Source organism: Lotus japonicus, chromosome 2 (genome assembly GCF_012489685.1).
Source record: "Lotus japonicus ecotype B-129 chromosome 2, LjGifu_v1.2".
Classification (NCBI taxonomy): domain Eukaryota; kingdom Viridiplantae; phylum Streptophyta; class Magnoliopsida; order Fabales; family Fabaceae; genus Lotus; species Lotus japonicus.
This window is the reverse complement of record NC_080042.1, coordinates 46,107,553-46,127,249: the sequence shown is the minus strand read 5'-3', so window position 1 is coordinate 46,127,249 and position 19,697 is coordinate 46,107,553. Positions and strand designations below refer to the sequence as shown.

The 19,697-nt window shown below is 41.0% G+C and overlaps 3 protein-coding genes across 3 annotated transcripts; 1 reads left to right on the top strand and 2 right to left on the bottom strand.

Moving 5' to 3' along the window:
- Positions 1–1,464: 1,464 nt before the first annotated feature.
- LOC130738124 (proteasome subunit beta type-7-A) lies at positions 1,465–4,158 on the top strand. The gene is made up of 9 exons (XM_057590039.1): positions 1,465–1,601; positions 1,783–1,949; positions 2,393–2,534; positions 2,662–2,758; positions 2,845–2,914; positions 3,012–3,116; positions 3,387–3,485; positions 3,577–3,664; positions 3,957–4,158. The coding sequence occupies exons 2-9, from the start codon at positions 1,809–1,811 to the stop codon at positions 4,031–4,033; spliced, it is 819 nt and encodes a 272-aa protein (XP_057446022.1). The 5' UTR covers positions 1,465–1,601; positions 1,783–1,808; the 3' UTR covers positions 4,034–4,158.
- Positions 4,159–10,501: 6,343 nt separating this feature from the next.
- On the bottom strand, positions 10,502–12,096 carry LOC130738123 (rhomboid-like protein 14, mitochondrial). The gene is made up of 2 exons (XM_057590038.1): positions 11,709–12,096; positions 10,502–11,632 (listed from the first exon to the last, which is right to left on the bottom strand). Exons 1-2 carry the CDS (start codon positions 11,919–11,921, stop codon positions 10,853–10,855), a joined length of 993 nt encoding a protein of 330 aa, XP_057446021.1. The 5' UTR covers positions 11,922–12,096; the 3' UTR covers positions 10,502–10,852.
- Positions 12,097–12,146: 50 nt separating this feature from the next.
- On the bottom strand, positions 12,147–12,899 carry LOC130736513 (putative F-box protein At1g67623). The gene has a single exon (XM_057588338.1). It carries the CDS (start codon positions 12,897–12,899, stop codon positions 12,147–12,149), a length of 753 nt encoding a protein of 250 aa, XP_057444321.1.
- Positions 12,900–19,697: the final 6,798 nt, after the last annotated feature.

The following is a 19,697-nucleotide window of genomic DNA, read 5'->3' as shown; positions in this document are numbered from 1 at the left end:
AAATATTTTCAAATTTCACCCTCAAGAGTGTGAAGGAACCAACTGTTAAGAATTTTATTTTTAATTTTAAATATTTTATTTTTTTTATAATTAAATTTCACATTCAAGAGTGCGAAAAATGCAAGCTCACACCCAAGTGTCAAACTTTCTCTTGTATGGTTTGAATTTACCACCTGCTCACACCCTAATGTCAAACTTTCCTTCCTGTTTAAGGTTCCATAGTCAGACCTTATCATAACAACAACAAAGTCATTGTCCTTCCCCACCAACCGAGCCCAATCAAAGACTTTCATGCCGATTTTGGAATTTCTACAAACAACAAACACGGTTAGCTTATTATTTAATAAAGTCAATAAATTGTACATATCATATTAAGCACATGAGATATGTGAATCTTATCAGCGATGAAGGCTTCTGTACAATCTACCATAACAACAGGAGATAATGTATTCATGTCATCTATTGTATTCATTAAATCTTCATCCTCCTTCAATATGTGACCCCATTCTTTCATATCATCCACTTCATTGTCTAGTTCTTTCACATGATCCACCTTGATATGATCCCCTTCAGTCACATTATCGACTTTCTCAATGAGCACAGGAGACAAGATTAGCTATCCTAAAATGGAAAACAGTAAGAATCAAAAAGAAAAATTCGCAAACAAGTAAATTTCACACTTTTGAGTGTGAACGAAACAACTATTTCTCACTCCAAAGTGTGAACTACAAACCAAATTCACACTCTAAAGTGTGAAATACGAACAACAGTGATAAAATGAAATTTTCACACTTACTAATTGTGAAACATTTTCACACTCAGTGAGTGTGAAACATTTTCACAATCACTGAGTGTGAAACATTTAATACGAAAGAAAGAAGGTGAAGAGAGAATCAACATACATCAGTTCACACATACAAAGTATGAAATGTTTTCACATATATTAAGTGTGAAAAGTGGCAACGAAGAAAACTATGAGATGAGAGTAAAAGTGAATGGTGGTGTGACAAACAAAGATGATGGTAGTGATAAGGTAGGAAAAGGAATATGTTTGTAATGAAATTAAATTTTAAGGGTATTTGAGACATTTTAGTGCATAAAGGAGGGTGGAAGATTAATTGAGGGGTGTTAAAACTAATGCCCATATATTAATCGTTTGCTTTTTTATTCCGAGTAAAATTGAGGTTTTAACTAATGTAAGTTAATGAGGTATCTCTCGTTAAAATTAGTTATTCCACTTACAAGCTTCTCAATAATTTATTTTCTATCCGCTGTGAAATTTATTTCATTTCATTCACACACTGTTAAGATCATACTACCACAAGAATCAATAAAAAAAATACATAAAGAGATTTTGACATTACAGATTTCATCAAGATCATTACTAGTTTTGTAAATAGTGTAAAATCTGTTGGGCCTAGCCCATTCGACGAACACGGCCTTATTTTCGTACAAAAAAACACGGCCTCTTTTGTTTTTCTGAGTATTAATTTTTCTTGTCAAACACGATCAACACTGAGAGATTTAGATTTAACAACCAGCGTCACCGTTCGCTCTCACTCAGAGATTTCAACAAATCGCTCGTACTCGTTCTCATTGAGGTAAAGTTCTGTTCTCTCTCAATTTCAAGTTTCAATTTCAATTTCATCTCCTTTCGGAAACCCTAGATAATTTTACTATCTATCTAGCTTCGATTTGTTTTGTGATTTCTCTTAAATCGTTGCTGTGATGTGAGTATTGTCAATCGCGAGATTTAGCTTTTTGATTGACCTCGTTTTGCAGGGTAGATTTGATTTGGGATTTTGAGAATGTCTAAGACTGTGGATCTTCCTCCTAAGGGTGGCTTCAGTTTTGATAACTGCAGAAGAAATGCGATGCTTCAAAAGAATGGCCTTAAGGGACCGTCGTTTTTGAAGACTGGGACGACTATTGTTGGTTTAGTATTTCAGGTCTGAATGAATGGCTTATACTTCATCTTATCTGCTTCTTGTTTTGTGTTCATATGCACCTTTTGTATGGCTAATTTGAAATTGAGTTCCCTTGTCTGCAGATTGTGTTCTTATGAAATGGTCCTGTGTACTAAGAGATAGTGTGTAGTATTATAGCTTTCTGTTAGCTTATCGTTAATGTGGTAACCCCTCTTTCTATTACTGTTAGTATTAGGGTCGGAACCAAGTACATTGAAAATGGGGTAGTCGCCTATAAATTTCCTTCATAGAATGGTATTCAAATGATGTGTTTTCCACCCCTTAAAAATTTAGACTACCTACTCCTATAAGCTATTGTTGGTTTAGTTTAATGTGTTAAATTTTTGCTCCCTGCGCCTTTTTTCTGGTTCTGTCCCTGACTATCATATAGTTTTGACGTTTCCTACGTAATAAATTTGCCTCAGGATGGTGTAATTCTAGGAGCAGATACTAGAGCAACTGAAGGACCCATAGTTGCTGATAAAAACTGTGAGAAAATTCACTATATGGCACCCAACATATATTGTTGTGGTGCAGGAACTGCTGCTGATACAGAGGCTGTAACAGGTATATTTTGAAATGCATCTTATTACGTTATTACTTCATGCCTTGTGCATAGTTGAATATGGATGTTGTTTAGGTTTTGGTCTTGTAATATGGTCATACTACTGAAAATGAGTCGTATTTACTGCAGATATGGTTAGCTCACAACTGCAACTTCATCGCTACCATACTGGTCGAGAATCAAGAGTTGTTACAGCACTGACCCTTCTTAAGAGACACCTCTTCAAGTTGAGTTTTAGACTTTACATCTCAAGTGAATTTGCTCTTTGTATCAAACACTGATTCTGATCTGACTCTTAAAATTATTCTGCAGCTACCAAGGTCATGTCTCAGCTGCCTTAGTTCTTGGTGGAGTTGATATTACTGGCCCTCATTTGCATACTGTTAGTTCATTGCCTAAAATTTTCATTTATACTTAATTTTCCTTGTTTTGAATGCATATAATTTGATTCTCATGACTATTTATGACATTTTGTGCAGATTTATCCACATGGTTCAACTGACACTCTCCCGTTTGCCACCATGGGTTCCGGTTCACTTGCTGCAATGTCTGTATTTGAGTCTAAATACAAGGAAAGCTTGACTGTAAGTGATCAATATTAAGGCTCAGAAATCATGTTCTCTTCAATATATCTCTTCAGAAAATAATTATGAGGAATGATGCCGTTGAAACTTTCTAGACATGTATATCTCTTAGGATTCTTTCAACTGTTACTTAAACCTGTTTTTAAAATGAAACTAATATGTCAATTGAGTCTCAATATCAAGAGGTGCATTGTAATTGTTATAATTGATGATACTGGTTGTGTTTGTAGCTTAAGTCTGTATAAATGTTAACATTCTGGTGTGGTGCAGAGGGATGAAGGAGTAAAAATAGTTGTCGAGGCAATATGTGCTGGTGTGTTTAATGACTTGGGAAGTGGAAGTAATGTTGATGTTTGTGTGATAACGAAGGTTAGTGCATTGAAACCCAATACTAAAAGTTATTGTTTGAGGGGGGTGAATCTAACTTTTTCTATGCAAATTCTTCACTTTTTATTCACAGGGACATAAGGAATATCTCAGGAATCACCTCACGCCAAATCCTCGTACATATGTCAATCCAAAAGGCTTTACTTTCAGCAAAAAGACTGGTCTGTTACGAACTATGCTAATTCACATGAGACCACAATAAACCAAATTATTCTTTTTTGGCTTAGAATTGTGTCATTATTTGCAGTCATGTTTGCATTTAAAATCTTCTCACCATCTGAAAAATTTGACAATCTTGGGAATATGATGTTGTGAAGTACCATTCTTTTAATAGCTGAAGTTATATAAGACCCTTTCTACCTTTCATTCTAGCTGATTAAACAGTATGAAATATATTCCATTTTAAAGTATTATGTATAGGCTCTAATATTTTATTATATTTGACTGTTGCAGAGGTTCTCTTAACAAAGATTACCCCGTTGAAGGAGAAGGTGGAAGTGATTGAAGGAGGAGATGCCATGGAAGAGTAGCATTTACTTGAAAAGTGATTGGCTTTTGAGTCTGAAACTTGATATGTGCAACGGTCGTGGTATTTTGTAATTTGTACTGTGGGAACTTTGACATTTATCTGCTTAAAATGATCTCTATTTCGTTAGATGCTGATGAAAACCAAAATACAGAAATAGAGAACAAGGTATGAGAATAAGGAAACACTTTGATTAATACTGAAAAAGAAGAAACAGAAATGCAATAGCTACTGCTATTGCCCCAGAGTAAGACTCCTGTAGAAGAAGAGACTCTCTTCACTCTACTCTTAACAACCTATTTCTCATCATCCTCCTTCTCATTCTAACAGAAAGCTTATATGAGAATCTCCACTCAGCCTTACGCACCTCTCACACCCTTCCTACCCGCAAAGGTCGTAACTAACTTGTGCCAGCTCACCCTCCTAAGATTCCCCTCTCTTATTCTTTCTCACATATACTTTCCATCCTTTGGGCCTGGTCTCATTGGCTGTGGTCCCACCCTCACTAAGAGCTCTATCAATTCCACCGGCTTGAGGAACAACCTTGTCCTCAAGGTTGAAGGCGGGAAACTGATTTAAAATAGTCAACTCATCTTCCCAAGTGGCTTCATCTGCAGACTTGCCATTCCACTGAACGAGATATTGCTTCACAGTTTCCCCTTGTTGTTGGATGGTGCGGGCAGCGAGCACCGTGCTGGGTTCCACTGATGGTGGCAATTCTCCCGCAAGGCCCTCTGGAAGTTCTTTCTCAACCTGATAATTCCCGATTGCTTTCTTTAGAAGAGACACATGAAACACGGGATGGATGCGAGATGTTTGGGGAAGGCGAAGCTTGTAAGCCACAGCTCCTATGCGCTCAAGCACTTCAAAAGGGCCATAATACCGTGGGGATAGCTTTGGGTTGATGCGTTGTGCCACAGATTGTTGGCGGTGGGGTCGAAGTTTCACAAAGACCCACTCACCCACGTCGAAGTGCTTCTCTGTGCGCTTCTTATCAGCCTGAGATTTCATATATCCTTGAGCTCGAAGGAGGTGACTTTTCAATTGACGCAGTGCCTCATCTCTGTCCAACAGCTCTCGAGCTACAGCTTCCACTTTCGTTTCCCCAACAGTAAAACGGAGCAAGGTGGGAGGGGCACGACCATAGACTACCTCGAAAGGAGTCACTCCCGTGGACGCATGGTAGGTGGTATTGTACCAATACTCCGCCCAGGGTAGCCAGTAGAGCCATGTGCGCGGTTGGTCCGCGATGAAACAACGAAGATACGTCTCTAAGCAACGATTAATGACTTCAGTTTGTCCATCCGTCTCAGGATGGTACGCGGTACTCATAGTCAGATGTGTCCCTTGTAACTTAAAAAGCTCAACCCAGAAGTTGCTGACAAAGATGGGGTCCCGGTCGCTTACTATGGATCGAGGAACTCCATGTAAACGCACGACCTCTTTGGCAAAAGCTTCTGCCACACCTCTGGCAGAGAAAGGGTGGCGCAAAGGAATGAAATGTGCATACTTGGACAGTCGATCAACCACCACAAACACTGTATCAGTTCCTCTGACCTTGGGCAAACCTGTTATGAAATCCATGGAAAGCTCATCCCATATCTTCTCCGGAATTGGTAGCGGTTGGAGCAGACCCCCTGGTGAGGTAGCTAAGTATTTTTGCCTTTGACACACATCACAGGCCTTGACAAACTGTTGAACCCTCCCCTTCATGCCAATCCAATACATATTTGCAGCAATCCTGCGATATGTGCGGTAGAAACCCGAATGCCCACCCTGCGGTGTGGCATGAAATTCGCTGAGGAGTTGAGGGATCCAGCGAGATGAAGCAGAGATTACAAGGCGATTTTCATAATACAAAACCCCCTGATCATAAGTATAGCCAGGTTTACTGGAAGGATCCAATTGTATCGCAGCAATGATCGAGGCCAACTTAGCATCTTGATGGGCCTCGTGAACCAATTCTTTGCCTTCTGACCATTGAGGATAGGAGACAATGGACTGGAATTCACCGTCTTCAAATCTACGAGACAAAGCATCTGCTCCCTTATTCGTTGGGCCGGGTTTGTACACAATGTCAAAACGATATCCTAGGAGCTTGGCGGCCCAATTCTGCTGGTCTACGGTTGTGATTCTTTGGTGGAGCAATTGGCGTAGACTCTTTTGATCAGTATATACAGTAAACTGTCTCCCCAACAAATATGGTCGCCAATGTTGCACTGCTAGAACGATGGCCATCAATTCTTTCTCATAAGCAGATTTGGACAGATTGCGAGCACTCAAGGCTTTACTAAAGTAGGCTATGGGTCTGCCTTGCTGGAGAAGTATGGCTCCTACCCCATTCCCGGAAGCATCACTCTCTATAGTGAAAGGTTGAGAGAAATTTGGTAATGCAAGTACAGGTTCAGTCACCATTCGTGCTTTGAGTGTGTCAAATGCCTGCTGAGCTTGTGAAGTCCATTTGAAACCTTCTTTTTTTGTAAGTTCAGTCAGTGGCCTAGCGATCTTACCATAATCTCGCACAAACTTGCGATAGTATCCAGTCAACCCGAGAAAACCACGTACCCCTTTTACATTCTTAGGTACTGGCCATGAGGTGATGCTTTGCACCTTGCTAGGGTCCATTGCCACTCCCTCCTGTGAAACCACATGACCCAGATACTCTACAGAATTCTGGGCAAAAGTGCACTTTTTACGATTCGCCACCAAACGCTGTGCACGTAGTCTCTCAAAAACCATGGTCAAATGTTGCAAGTGCAGATCCCAATCCGAGCTGTACACGAGGATGTCATCGAAGAAAACAAGTACACTCCGACGCAAAAGGTCACGGAAGACTTCATTCATCAACGCTTGAAAAGTGGAAGGGGCATTCATCAAACCGAAGGGCATCACAAGGTATTCATAGTGCCCTTCGTGGGTACGGAATGCAGTTTTGTGTACATCTTCCTCTTTCACCAACACTTGGTGATAACCCGACTTGAGGTCAAGCTTGGAGAAGTAGCGAGCCCCATGAAGTTCATCCAATAACTCGTCTATCACTGGAATTGGGAATTTGTCAGGGATCGTTGCCTTGTTCAACTCGCGGTAGTCCACACACATGCGCCATGACCCATCCTTTTTCTTCACTAAGATGACGGGGCTGGAGAAGGCGCTTTGACTGTGTCTAATGATTCCTGATTTCAACATGTCCCTGACTTGTTTTTCTATCTCGTCCTTATGGTGATGGGAGTACCTGTATGGCCTCACATTCACCGGCCCTTGTCCTGCTACAAGATTAATCTGGTGATCTTTCTGCCGCCTTGGAGGTAATCCCATGGTCTCCATAAAAATGTCCTCGAAACGACTGAGGAGTGATTCCAACTGATGAAGCTGTTTCTCAGAGAGTCCTGAAACTTCTTTGGTGTTCTTAGTAGTATGCGCTGCTTGCAGCTCTTTGCTCTCACCTTCGTGCTCCTCATTTTGGCCAAAAATGCTCTGCAAAGCCCACTGTTTATGTTGTATTCCCTTCTGTCCTTGCAAAAAGAACCACTTCCCAGCAAGCTGAAATTTCATGGTTTGTCTCCCCCAATTGACTAGCATGTCTCCAAGGGTAATCAGCCACGTTACTCCCAAAACCAAGTCAATACCATCCAAATCAAATAGGATTGTCTCTACCGTGGTTGTGTAATCACCAATTTCCACTCCCACATGTTCAACCTTACCGCTGGCCATCACCTTGCTTCCATCTCCCAACAGAATTCGCATCTCTGGTGTGGCTTGAATTTCCCACCCCATCGCTGTTGCTACTCGTTTGGACAAGAAATTGTGCGTTGCCCCGCTATCAACCAAGATGAGGATTGGAACGCCCTGGACTGTTCCCTGCAGCTTCATCGTGTGGGCTTGAAGTGGCTCGGCTCCCAATTTCATGATGCTTAGCTCACCGTCCACAGCCGCCGCGTCGTCCTCTTCTGCTTCCAGCGACATATTCCCCTCTTCTCCTCCGTCGTCTCCTTCCTCTATCAACATGATGCGGAGTTGCTTGTCGGGGCACTGGTGAAGTGGGTGGTACTTGCTGCCGCATTTGAAGCAGAGCCCCTTCTGACGCCGGTCAAGGAGCTCTTGATATGGCAGATGCCTTATCCCTTTGTCGCGATGGGTGGGACGCTTGTCTTCACGTCGATCTCCTTTGTCATCTCGGTTCTTCACCATTACCCAACCTTGGGTTGAGTCACGACCCGCTAGAACTGGGCCTGATGCTGTTTGGTGGGCCGGTCGGTTATATGACCCCGATCCATATCCATATCGTGGGCCTCCGTTTTTTGACCCGGTTGAGCTGCGACCCGCTCCGTGGAGCTCTGTCTCTATTGCCCGAGCTAGAGGAATCAATCGTGAACGAGGTAGCGTCGTCAGAGCCCGCATACTGCGAACCCGTGCTCGAATGTCCTCACGCAACCCATGGATGAAGTACCCAAAGTACTGTTCATCGGGCAGATTTGGCGTCTGCGAGAGCAAACGCTCGAAATCAACCACATAATCGTCAACGGTCCCCTGTTGCTGGAGATCCGAGAGCTGTTCGAAGACGTCACCCTTGTTGGCGGTGCCATAGCGCTCCAACAACTCATTGGTGAGTCGTTCCCAGGTTAATCCGGGGTCCAAGTGCAGCAAAGAGTTGAAATAATGGATCGTGGATCCTTCCATGCATAAGTGAGCCAAGTTCACCTTGACTTCTGGGCTTGTACCCATGACATGGAAGTAGACCTCAGCACGGGCAATCCAACCCGCCGGGTCTTCTCCATTGAAAAGAGGAAGCTCTACCTTCTTGGCAGACTTGCGGAATTCATCCAACTGTCCTCCATCGAGCTTAGTCCAACCAGATACACCAGATGGACTTCCCTTCTCAGCTCCAGATCTTGCTGGTGTGTCTAGATTTCGCACACTCCCCGAATCATCTTGCTCCTGAGTCTGCTTGGATAATTTCTGGGTTAAAAGATCAATCAAGCGAGCCTGATTGTTCTCCGCTAGTGACAAGAGTTGATCGGAGATTTGCCACTTCAGTTTCCAGTGCTGCTACCTTCGCTTCCATCTTCTTCTTCGCTGGTGGCATTCGTTGTCAGATTCAACGAAGATGAACGCTGGCTTCCGTCTCGTAAATGATCCGGCAGGTCGGACCAATTTGATGAAAACCAAAATACAGAAATAGAGAACAAGGTATGAGAATAAGGAAACACTTTGATTAATACTGAAAAAGAAGAAACAGAAATGCAATAGCTACTGCTATTGCCCCAGAGTAAGACTCCTGTAGAAGAAGAGACTCTCTTCACTCTACTCTTAACAACCTATTTCTCATCATCCTCCTTCTCATTCTAACAGAAAGCTTATATGAGAATCTCCACTCAGCCTTACGCACCTCTCACACCCTTCCTACCCGCAAAGGCCGTAACTAACTTGTGCCAGCTCACCCTCCTAAGATTCCCCTCTCTTATTCTTTCTCACATATACTTTCCATCCTTTGGGCCTGGTCTCATTGGCTGTGGTCCCACCCTCACTAAGAGCTCTATCAGATGCTTGCGAGTTGTTTAATTCTACCTATTCCATCATTTGTTTGGAAGGTGTCTTCGTGATCTGTTTCCCAGTATTGTTGGCTACAAAGTTCTCTACACAGCTAGTGCAAAACAGAAGAAAGAAAATAGCTAGCAAGACAAATAGTGGGAGAGTCACCACTTCCACTTGATTAAATAGTGGAAACACTAAATTGTAGCAACAGAACTGTCACTCTGAACTATTTACAGTTTACCTTCCGACTTTGGACGCCCTGGTCAATTTAAAATGAGGAATTACTGGAGAGACTTTTTAAGCAGTGAATTTGTTAAAATTTTGTTTGTGTTGTTGACGGCTAGAAATAACTGTTCTGATCATGCAAGGTGCTTTTGCTAACGAGTTTGTTTTAGTGTTGCGTTTAAATTTTCAGGTGTAATGTAGTGCCAATAGCATAGTAACTAAACATTCAAATTTGGTCATTTAACTGGGTAATTTTTAGCAATATTAAAAGTTTATTGCTGTCAAGCTCGAAGTAGATTTTGAGAAGATTCAAAGCAGTGGTAAATGTGACTGTTTGTTATGTCCATGAACTAGAATCACATGAGTAAAAAAGACTTGTGATTATATAGCTTTAACTATTTGTGGTGATTCATGTTCTTTTGAGGAGGAAGATGAAAGCACCTGCACTGCTGGTGGTAGTTGAGTACTTGTTTTTCTTAGTTGAGTTATTTCTTTTAAAGAAAAACAAGTACTCAACTACCACCGGTGGAAAAAATGAGCGTATAGGTGGAAAAAATTAGCAAAATATACATTGGTTTTCTAAAACAATAAACATTTTGGAATATTGAAAGAAGGTCCATAACTACAAACTTTCTGGAACGGAGGGAGTAATAGAGAAAGAAGAGGAACAAGCAGACAAGTATCCCGCATAACAAAAGGGTGAAAAACAGAAAGATAAAACAAAACTGGTTCACCACATTAGATACATAAGAGTCAAACAAATCTTAATCTTTGATGAAAATAACCAATGTGTGTATATTGCTCAACTGACGTAACTGGATGCAGAATCAGCCATGAATGGCCCATCCAATGACTTCATCATAGCTAACAAACTCATGTCCTAAATTAAAATGGTGTGATGTGTATGAATTTTGCATATCCAACCGTAATTCGAAAACTCAGTGATGAATAATCTGAAGCTATAAAGTATAAACAAAACATGCTAGTAATGTGTATGAATTTTCCATATCCATTTTGAACTATCTGCTAGAACCTGGAGCATGATCAATCAAAACCACCACTACCATCACCTAGCAAATCTATCAATTCTCCGGCGACGCAATTCATCCACCGGAAGCCCATCAGAATCGCGACGGCTCCTCGGAAAAGAAGCCAACCCACCACTCCCACCCCTTCTCGTCCCACACATCTCACACTCATTCAACAAACCCCAATTGTCAAACGTACACGCCTGACACCTCCAAGCATTTCTTCCCGTCCGATCACCACCCACAGCTCCCCTGCCGGAGATCCTCCCCCGCCGACTCCGAAACAACCGACGCAGAAACCTCAAAGGCCAGTTAACCGCAGCACCGACCCCCCTCATCAGAGAAACCACCGGATCAGAACCGGAATACCCGCCCCTCAACCTCAAGTACAGAAGCCCGGCGAGGATCCCACCGAGATGGCCGAGAAACGACACACCGGGAACAAACATTTGAATCAGAAAAAGCTCCGCCCAAGCAGCGTAACGCGACGGCACGATCACGCCGTAAACCTGGGTGAAATTCTCCGATTGCGAGTTCAGAACCACCTTCAACGCGAAGAGCACGCCGGAGAATCCAACAGCGTATTCATAGTAATACGGCCTTCCGTAATCGAAGAAGAGAAGCAGCGATTTGGAGAGTAACAGAGTGACGCCTTGTGACAGAGCAAGCAAGGAAGCCACCATGGAAGCAAACTCCGCGCTTCCCATGGCGGTTTCCAACTGCATCCCTTTCCAGAGAAGCGATAGCATGTTGTATACAAGGTGAGGCTCTCCGATGTGGTAGAACGCCGACAAGAAGAACCGCTTCAGATCCTTGTTCTGGAGAAAAATGGTGTTGAATCGTTAATTGATTGAATCAATTCAGAGGAATTCAGAGAGTTAATCGATGAATTACCTTGACGATGAGGTGTGGATTGAACCAGACTTGGTCGATTGGGGGGATGAAGGGCTCTAGGAAAGAGGGACGGAGGTGGATGAGGGTGTTGGCGGCGATGAGTGCGGCGGTGACTGGCGGTTTCCGATCAGATCGGTAGTACTCGGCGAAGGTGTGAAGAGCGAGGAGTGGAAGCATTCCTCTTGAAACCCTTCTCCCAATTCTCACTTCCATGACTGTGATTGAAGGTTTTCGATTTTCTTTCAATCGTGATTCTCAGAAACAAACACTACACAACTTGGTCTCTAAGGAAAGAAATATGAAGTGTGAGCAAAGAAGATTCGAGATGTTTCCTTCAAGAAAAGAAAGAAAAACCCCAATGATATTGAAAAACCATCAATTCCATATATAACAACTCAATTCTTGTTCACAACTAACAAGAAAATTTACACTAAATAATCAAACATTTAGCATCTTGTAAAAAAAATTCAACTCGTGATCCCATCTGCAATATTTGCATGAGCTAATATCATCGTCGTCCTCCTCGAGTAAGACCCATTTGTCATTCTTCACTCTCCATCCTTGGCATGTGTTCTTGAAATTGCATAGAGGGCTTTCATTGCGCGCCACCGTTGCATTTTTCCATAGAGAACCTAGAAAGAATTTTACTTTCTTCCTGGAGCTTACGACGCTCTTAGAGTTTCTGAGGAAACGCATGTGCTCGAGACCTTGTTTTCTTGACGCGTCGTCTTGGGAGCATAAAGAAATCATGCCGTACACGTATTTTGCTTCCTTGTGACCCTTTTGAGCGGCCGCCTTCAAGGTATCGAGACCATCGATCTTTCCGTGGTTGAAGTATTCTCGCAACCCTTCTCTATACAGGCTCTCGATGTTTTTGCTTCTCTTGCAGCGCTCCAAAAAAGATAGCTTCTTGTCGTTCGGATGCCATTGGACCAAAGGAAAAGTCTCTAAAGAAACTCGTTGCCAAACATAGTTATCCTCCGTGGCATCAAGAAGATCTTTGGAACACTTTTTCAGGTTGTGAAGATCAATGAAAGAATGAGAAGCTACACTTGCAATCACCTCTACTAACAAATCTCTTGGAAGTGATCTTATAGCAACAATAGAAGAATGTTGCTCATTATTTCCGGCGTGTCTTCTCTTCTTCCTTGCCTTCTTTGATATTCTTGAACTAGCCGTGGTTGGTGACATGTTCAGTTTGAGAGAGATTCAATAAACTCTGAATCGTGTGTTTTAGAAAAGGAGGGTAGGATGGTTACTTATATATTTATATGCTTGTAAACCTGATGCTTTATTTAAGAAGTGTACTTGTGGTTTAGGTTGATCATTTAATTAATGTAATAGTTCTAGATATCCTAAATATATCGAGAAAGAATCAAAATAAATCTTCTTCTTGATTTTCTATATTTTATTTTATTTATCTTTATCTAATACTAAAAGATCTAAATTAAAATTAAGTAATTTATTTTTCTTCGGTCAAAATTTATCTTTTATTTGAAAAATGTTTCATTTATTTGAGATAATATTTAGTCTTCAGATTTTGAAATTCAAAAAATAATATTTTTTAATTGATAGCATAAATTTTGGAGCAGTATAAATCTAAATCAAGGAAATCTTCTTCTTATCTTTACTGAGATTTTGAAATCAAATGCATGTATAGTAATGCTTAGCTTATATTGTCTTAATTTTTCGATGAATGCTCACATTGTCTTAATTAATGATCTAAAGAATGAATTTTTTTTTAAGTTTTAATTTTAATAGTACTAACTTTCAAAAAAAATAAAATTTAATAGTACTAACTTTTAACTAATTAAAAATGGAGAGGATCTTTTTTTTTTTGAAAGGATGGAGAGGATCTTTTTAGATACAATTTTAGGGGTTGTCTAAATGACCCGTAATAAAGTTTGGGTTAAATAGCTCATCATCCAATCACATTGGAGATAAATGAGTTAGAAATGAATTAATAAATAAAATATAGAAATTTCAACTCACTTATGTCCAATGTGATTTGATGATGGGTTCTTTAACTCAAACTTTATCATGAGTCATTTAGACAACCATTTTAGGGGTTAGACAACTCCTTTTAGTATATGACTATGTTATGTGAATTTTTACATGATAGATCTCACTATTTATTTAGTATCACAATGTTGTGTGAAAAGCACTTTACATGAGACAAGACGCATGCCAAGTATGTGAACTTTTGACATATTTGTTGAATTATCTTCTAAATTCATTTAATATTATCTTATTTCCATTTATAAAAAATATGAACCGTAAAAAAAAGTTTTATAAAAAAATATTTAAAATGATGATGAAAGTAAAGAAAAAGTTTGGTTTATCTCTCATTTTTCTTGCTTGATTCTTTCAATCTAAAGAGGAGGAGGGTGGATTGGGATTGTGGCAGCTTACTTTCTTTATTTTCTTCTTCTTTCGAGTTGTCTCTTTTAACATTCCCTGTCTCATTTGTGAATTTCACCAAGTGTCCTGTGGATTTCGTCCCCAAAACAAGCCAAAATACGTCAAATGTATTTTGAGATGTGATTTGACCATTCCTTGATTGGTAGCCAATAGCAATGGTGTTGTGATTTCCCTGTTTCAATTTTAGTATATGTGTCTTAAAACATTACCAAAATGATGTATTAGCTAGGAATATCAAATTTACAGTAAGAATCAGAGATATCATATATCATAATCTAATGCTTCACAATGAGTTCTTTGTCTTCTTTCAAGTCCAAGATCATGCAGGTACATCACAAGGATTTCACCATGGAGACTAGTACTTTTGATTCCTCTTGGTGATTGCAGGTTCAGAAAAGTTAGCAGCTTTGGGTTGGAAAAGCAAAGAAGCTTGACTTTTTTCTCCTTTTGAATTTTTGGTGATGAAAGCTTTGATTCTTTTGGAAGTGAAGAATGCAAGTGTTTTGCAATGCTAGCATGGCCCTTTCCAATTTCCGCTTCACTAATTTGGCTTGACACACCACTAGAGCTCTGTGCCTATGCTTATGAATTATGATAATTGTGTAGTCTCATTCTTTGTTCAATTGAATGGTATCTCAGTAAACTTTGGTCCAAAAGAAAGTTTGTCTCATGAAAAGAAATAGCTCAGCTGGTCTCATGCCCTGTTGCTCCGCATGGCTCACATGAAGGAGGTGATGGTGTTGCCAATTGTTACTATGACAAACACACATTGCTTTAACAAACTATGACAAACTCACATGGCAAGAAGCTGGACAGTGCCTTTGAAAAGCTCTTGTTTTGATTCAATAGTTGCTCACAGAGTGATCCTGCACAAGGTTGTCAGACTCGTGAGTCTAAGCAGACTCGTTTTGGGTAGGTAGACTCGACTCGTAGACTCGACTCGTAGACTCGACGAGACTCGAGTCTACCAGAAATGAAAATTTACTAAGTATAACCTTGTCACATGAAGAATAAATACAAACATATAATCTAATTATAAGAGCATCCAAGATTTTTTGAAGCAAAGAAGGAAGAGGAACGCGATAGAGGTTGAAAATAGGTTTAGTTTTAGGGATTTTTAATAAATTTGGGATTTTTTAACTTAAAAAAAAAAAAAAAAAACTTGACTCTGTGACTCGGTCACCGAGTCAGGCCAGAAAACGAGTCTGGCAGCGAGTCGACTCGTTTTTCCTATGTAGACTCACGAGTCTACCGAGTCAGCGAGTTAACTCGCGAGTCTAACAACCTTGATCCAGCATATGAGATTTGTTGGCAGTAAATAACACCATGATGATTCCTCCACTCCAATGCAAATAAGCAAAATTAGAAAAGATTAAAGAATTGAGTATTTGGCTGGCTGCCTGGCTGCCTGGCTCTATGAGTAAGCACATGGAAAATAGTTAACTTGCACACAGGCAATAACAATAACAAGTGCACTCTATCGCTAAAGTAATATATAGATTAAATTAAGTCCAAGTTATCGAACCAAATTGACTAATGCTTCAATATTTAATTTCAAGAGATGAATTCATTGTTTAGACAAATCAATTATAGGATGAAAGCTTGGTTTGTAACATGCAAGAAATAACATAGCAGTTTAAAAGGAAGAGAAAATAAGAGATTAGAGGCCTTAAGTTTGTGATTGTAATTGAATCAGATCTTTCAATTTTATATTCTAGTTAATGATTCAAATAATGATTATCAATTATGCTTCTCAAGTTGTTAATTTGGTTGGTAATGCAAAATTAGCAGTCTTCCTCCAAACTCATTGTCTGATGGAAGTTTTAGAAGTATTAGAATAAAATAAGCATGAAGTATTGAGAAGTTGCATAAATGACGTTTTACCGTCAGCTACATTCTAGACGAATCGGAAATTCATAAAATCCTAATATTAACATCCTCTTTTAGAGGCAAGTTACGGGTGAGAAAACTAAGCGCATATAGTATTTTCTCTCTAATATTCAATTATCCCTCACTTCTCCAAATGAACACTCTCTTTTGGGGCTAAAAACTAATAGTATACTACAGTTGATCAAGTCACAATAGAGAGAAAATACTAGTAAGGCATGGAAGCAAAATTATAAAATATACAATTGGGGTTCAAATAATCAGTCACATCATAACCTCGAGAGATAACGTTTAGCCACTCATGCGAAACATGAAACACACATAATTCATAATCATTGTTAATATCATGAAAACAAAGGGAGAAGACAAATCAATCATCCCCGATGTAGTCTTTACCATAGCAAGTCATTGATCTCCAATCGCAAAACACGCATTGGGTAACCTTTTACCCCACTTTCTCTACTTGGTTTGATATGCACGATTATCTCTTTATTGGTTCTAACCCCTTTCTTAAATAAAAAAACTCAGTTTGAGTTTCAAAACAGTGGGTTGCGAAATGGGCATGACTTTGCTTAGTAAGTAGCATGATCGTGCACTATAACACATGTGAGAGGTCATGTTGTAGTCATGTACTGTGAGTGCTTTGTGAAAGCATTCACAACCGTGCTAAACTTCAACACAAACATGCTCAGGAAGCAACCATGATCGTGCTAACTTTCAAAACGTTCATCTTTTCGCTTAATTGTTTATGTTTTCTTTCATGGTTTTACCCTTTCACATGTGACATGTGACCTGACTATTACACAATTATCATGAAAACTGTTCTAGTCTGAGGTCTAAAGAGGATATAGAGTATCCTTGATAAACCCTAGCAGGGCTAAAAGAATATATGTGATGTATGAATAAGGAAATTATCTCATTAATGATCAAAAAGGTACCTAGTACAAGGTGAGGACACCCTTTTTTATAGTGAAAGTGGTCCTTATCTAGAATATTCATGGATTTGAGCCTTACACACAAGGCCCAAATCCCAATGTAGAATAAGACAAATACATATTTCCTTTAAATACAAACAAGACAAAGTAATCCGGGCCCACGTCCTTAAGTTGGGACCCACGCCTTTATCCATAAGGCTTTAACTTTACAGGGCGGGTCAACATGCTTGTACCAACCCGCCCAGTCCACAAGTCCACAAGACATGAAGCTTCGTCTCTTTCTGGAGCTGAAGTGTCTTTATTATTGAGGCAAAAAGATCCATACTGCCCTTACGCAAGCAACTCGCCATATCTAACCTAGCCCACAAGGCATTTCAGCTTGAAATTCAAACGAGGCCGCCCTTTTATCCCTGATCGCCCAAACTGTTTAACTTATCCCGTGCCGTTTCATATAGCGTTGCACTGTTACCAAGAAATTGTCATCATTAGCATTCAACTGCCGCTGTCTTTTCACGCGGGATTCGTGCAAGCGTTTTTATACAATCACGTCGTTTCTCCTTACTTTCTCTTTCTTCATTCAGTTGGCTATAAAATCCCAACTCAAAAGCTTTATTTTCTTTTACTACTATTTACTCTAAGCCTTTGCCCTTCTCTGCATTTCTGAAGTTCCTCCGCTCCGGTGATCCTTGCTACTTCGGTGACCTTTACTACATCATTCCGACCACCATAGCTCGCTGCTTTCCAGTTACTTCGCTTGCCTTCGGTCAGTTTCTCTCTTTACTCTTTATCTTTTGTTTTCTATTCATCATCTCCTTCCCATGAAGCTTCCAAAAATGTCTGCACAAGGTCAATCCTATTCTTCCCTTTCCCTTAATTCTAGGTCTGATGATGATAAAACCATCGTTAGCCAAGAGCCTATTAAAGTTGACTCTGACTCTGGAGTCCAACAACTCGCCCTCTTCTTCAAACCTTACCAACAAAAGAACCGCCTCCATAACTTCCCACCTTTCCACCGATAACCCCTCGACCTCTGAAGATTGGCGTACCAGTGAAAAGTGCATGGATGATAAGTGCCTTTTCCTTTCCATTTGGAACAGTGTTCAATCTTTAAACAATAATCGCCTCACCGCCCAGGGTTTTACCAGAGTAAACCCTAACAGCGGTCACAACGACGATTTATCCCTGAATGTCTCCCCTTGTGACGATAACGAAGTTGTAACCCTTAAACCTTCAGGGGCCGATAGGGCGCCCGCTTGGTTTTTCCTTCACTGATATATTTTTACCGAGCTCTTCATGAAGCTCCCTTTCTCTAACTTTGTCTGCGACGTACTCACTTTCCTGCATGTCGCCCCGTGTCAGCTTTTACCGAACGCCTGGGGTTTCATTCGCTGCTTTGAACTGTTGTGTGAGCAGCTAAATTTCGCCCCCACTTACCCCTTATTTTTCTATTTCTATAAGACTAGCATCGCCAAGCCCTCCTGTGTATCTTTTGTTCCATTGTCGGCCCGCCCCAACATGTCAATCTTTAAGCCTTTGAAAAGTAATTTCAAACATTGGCAAAAAAAGTTTTTTAAGATTGTCTACTCCCCTGAAATTCTCAATCTCATCCTTGACGCGAAAGATCGCCCTCTGTTCCCCTTGCACTGGACTGTCAACCCTCGCCGCGACATTACTGTTGTGCTCGAGGCGTTGACCGAGGAGGAGCAACAGGTCGCCCTATATATTCTTACTCTTCCCCAAATTTCCTGTTGTGACCTTCTCCAAGCCGCCAAGGATGGGAAACTCCAAGAATTTTTTAGTAAGTTTAGATTTGTTGAATGCTCCTCTTGAAATACTATCTTCCTGAATCGCCTATAACTGACCTGCATATTTTTTTTTGTTTTATGTGCAGCTGAGATGGGCAAGAACAAAGGCGGCGTTAATGCTGACAGTATGCGAGCCTTTATTTCAAGCCAAGTCGAAACTGTCAAGGTTCAGAGGAAAAATGAGAAGAAGGACCCTAAGGGCGAAAGAAAGAAATCGCCGCTGGTTGATGACTGCGAGCCCAAGCGCCAGAAATCTGGCAGTTCCTCCAAAAATGATCCTAAGCAAACAACTCTGCCTGAGTCTTCGTCTAGGGCTCAGAAGAAACCTCAAGGCAGCGTTCCCCCGCCCAAGCATCAGACTCCTGGTGCCTTTGACAATTTGCTGGCCACCGCCAGCCCTGTTCCGCAATCATCACGGGACGCGGTGCCCGGTAGTGTCACCGGCGCTCTTCACAGCGTCTTCGACACGAAATTCAATGGTCTCCACTTTATGGAGAGGAATTTTAATACCCAAATTCCCCATGAAGTGGCCAGCCAGGGTGTTCGAGGCGCAGTGACCCTCGCCGTGAACCAAGCTCTTGTCGCTGCCAGTTGTACCGCCGGTCTTCTCCATCATTTAAAGAACATTGAATCTGACAAGACCCGCGCCAATCTGAAGCTTGAAGAGACTAGGGCGGCCTATTCCAAGTTGAAGACTGAGACGGATACCGCCGCTAAGCGCGCCAAAACTACGAAGAAGCAGACTGAGGTTGCTTTGGCCGGTGTTCGTCGGCAGCTACAGGGGCGACAGAGGATCTCGCCAAGGAAAGGGCCGCCAAAGCAGGTCTTGAAACCAAACTTAGTGTTGCTGAAGAGAAGATCAGGAAGCTTGAGGCCGAGCTGAAGAAAGCCGACGAGACTCTTTTAGAAAAGAGCTCCCGTCAGTATGTCTTGGGTCATCT

Bases quoted from the DNA above. Each gene is read 5' to 3' on its own strand.
- LOC130738124 (XM_057590039.1), top strand. From the start codon at position 1,809: ATGTCTAAGACTGTGGATCTTCCTCCTAAGGGTGGCTTCAGTTTTGAT. The intron at 2,759-2,844 runs GTTGAGTTTTAG...ATTATTCTGCAG, and splicing joins CTTAAGAGACACCTCTTCAA to CTACCAAGGTCATGTCTCAG. The intron at 3,486-3,576 runs GTTAGTGCATTG...TTTTATTCACAG, and splicing joins ATGTTTGTGTGATAACGAAG to GGACATAAGGAATATCTCAG.
- LOC130738123 (XM_057590038.1), bottom strand. From the start codon at position 11,921: ATGGAAGTGAGAATTGGGAGAAGGGTTTCAAGAGGAATGCTTCCACTC. The intron at 11,633-11,708 runs GTAATTCATCGA...ATTTTTCTCCAG, and splicing joins ATCCACACCTCATCGTCAAG to AACAAGGATCTGAAGCGGTT.
- LOC130736513 (XM_057588338.1), bottom strand. From the start codon at position 12,899: ATGTCACCAACCACGGCTAGTTCAAGAATATCAAAGAAGGCAAGGAAG.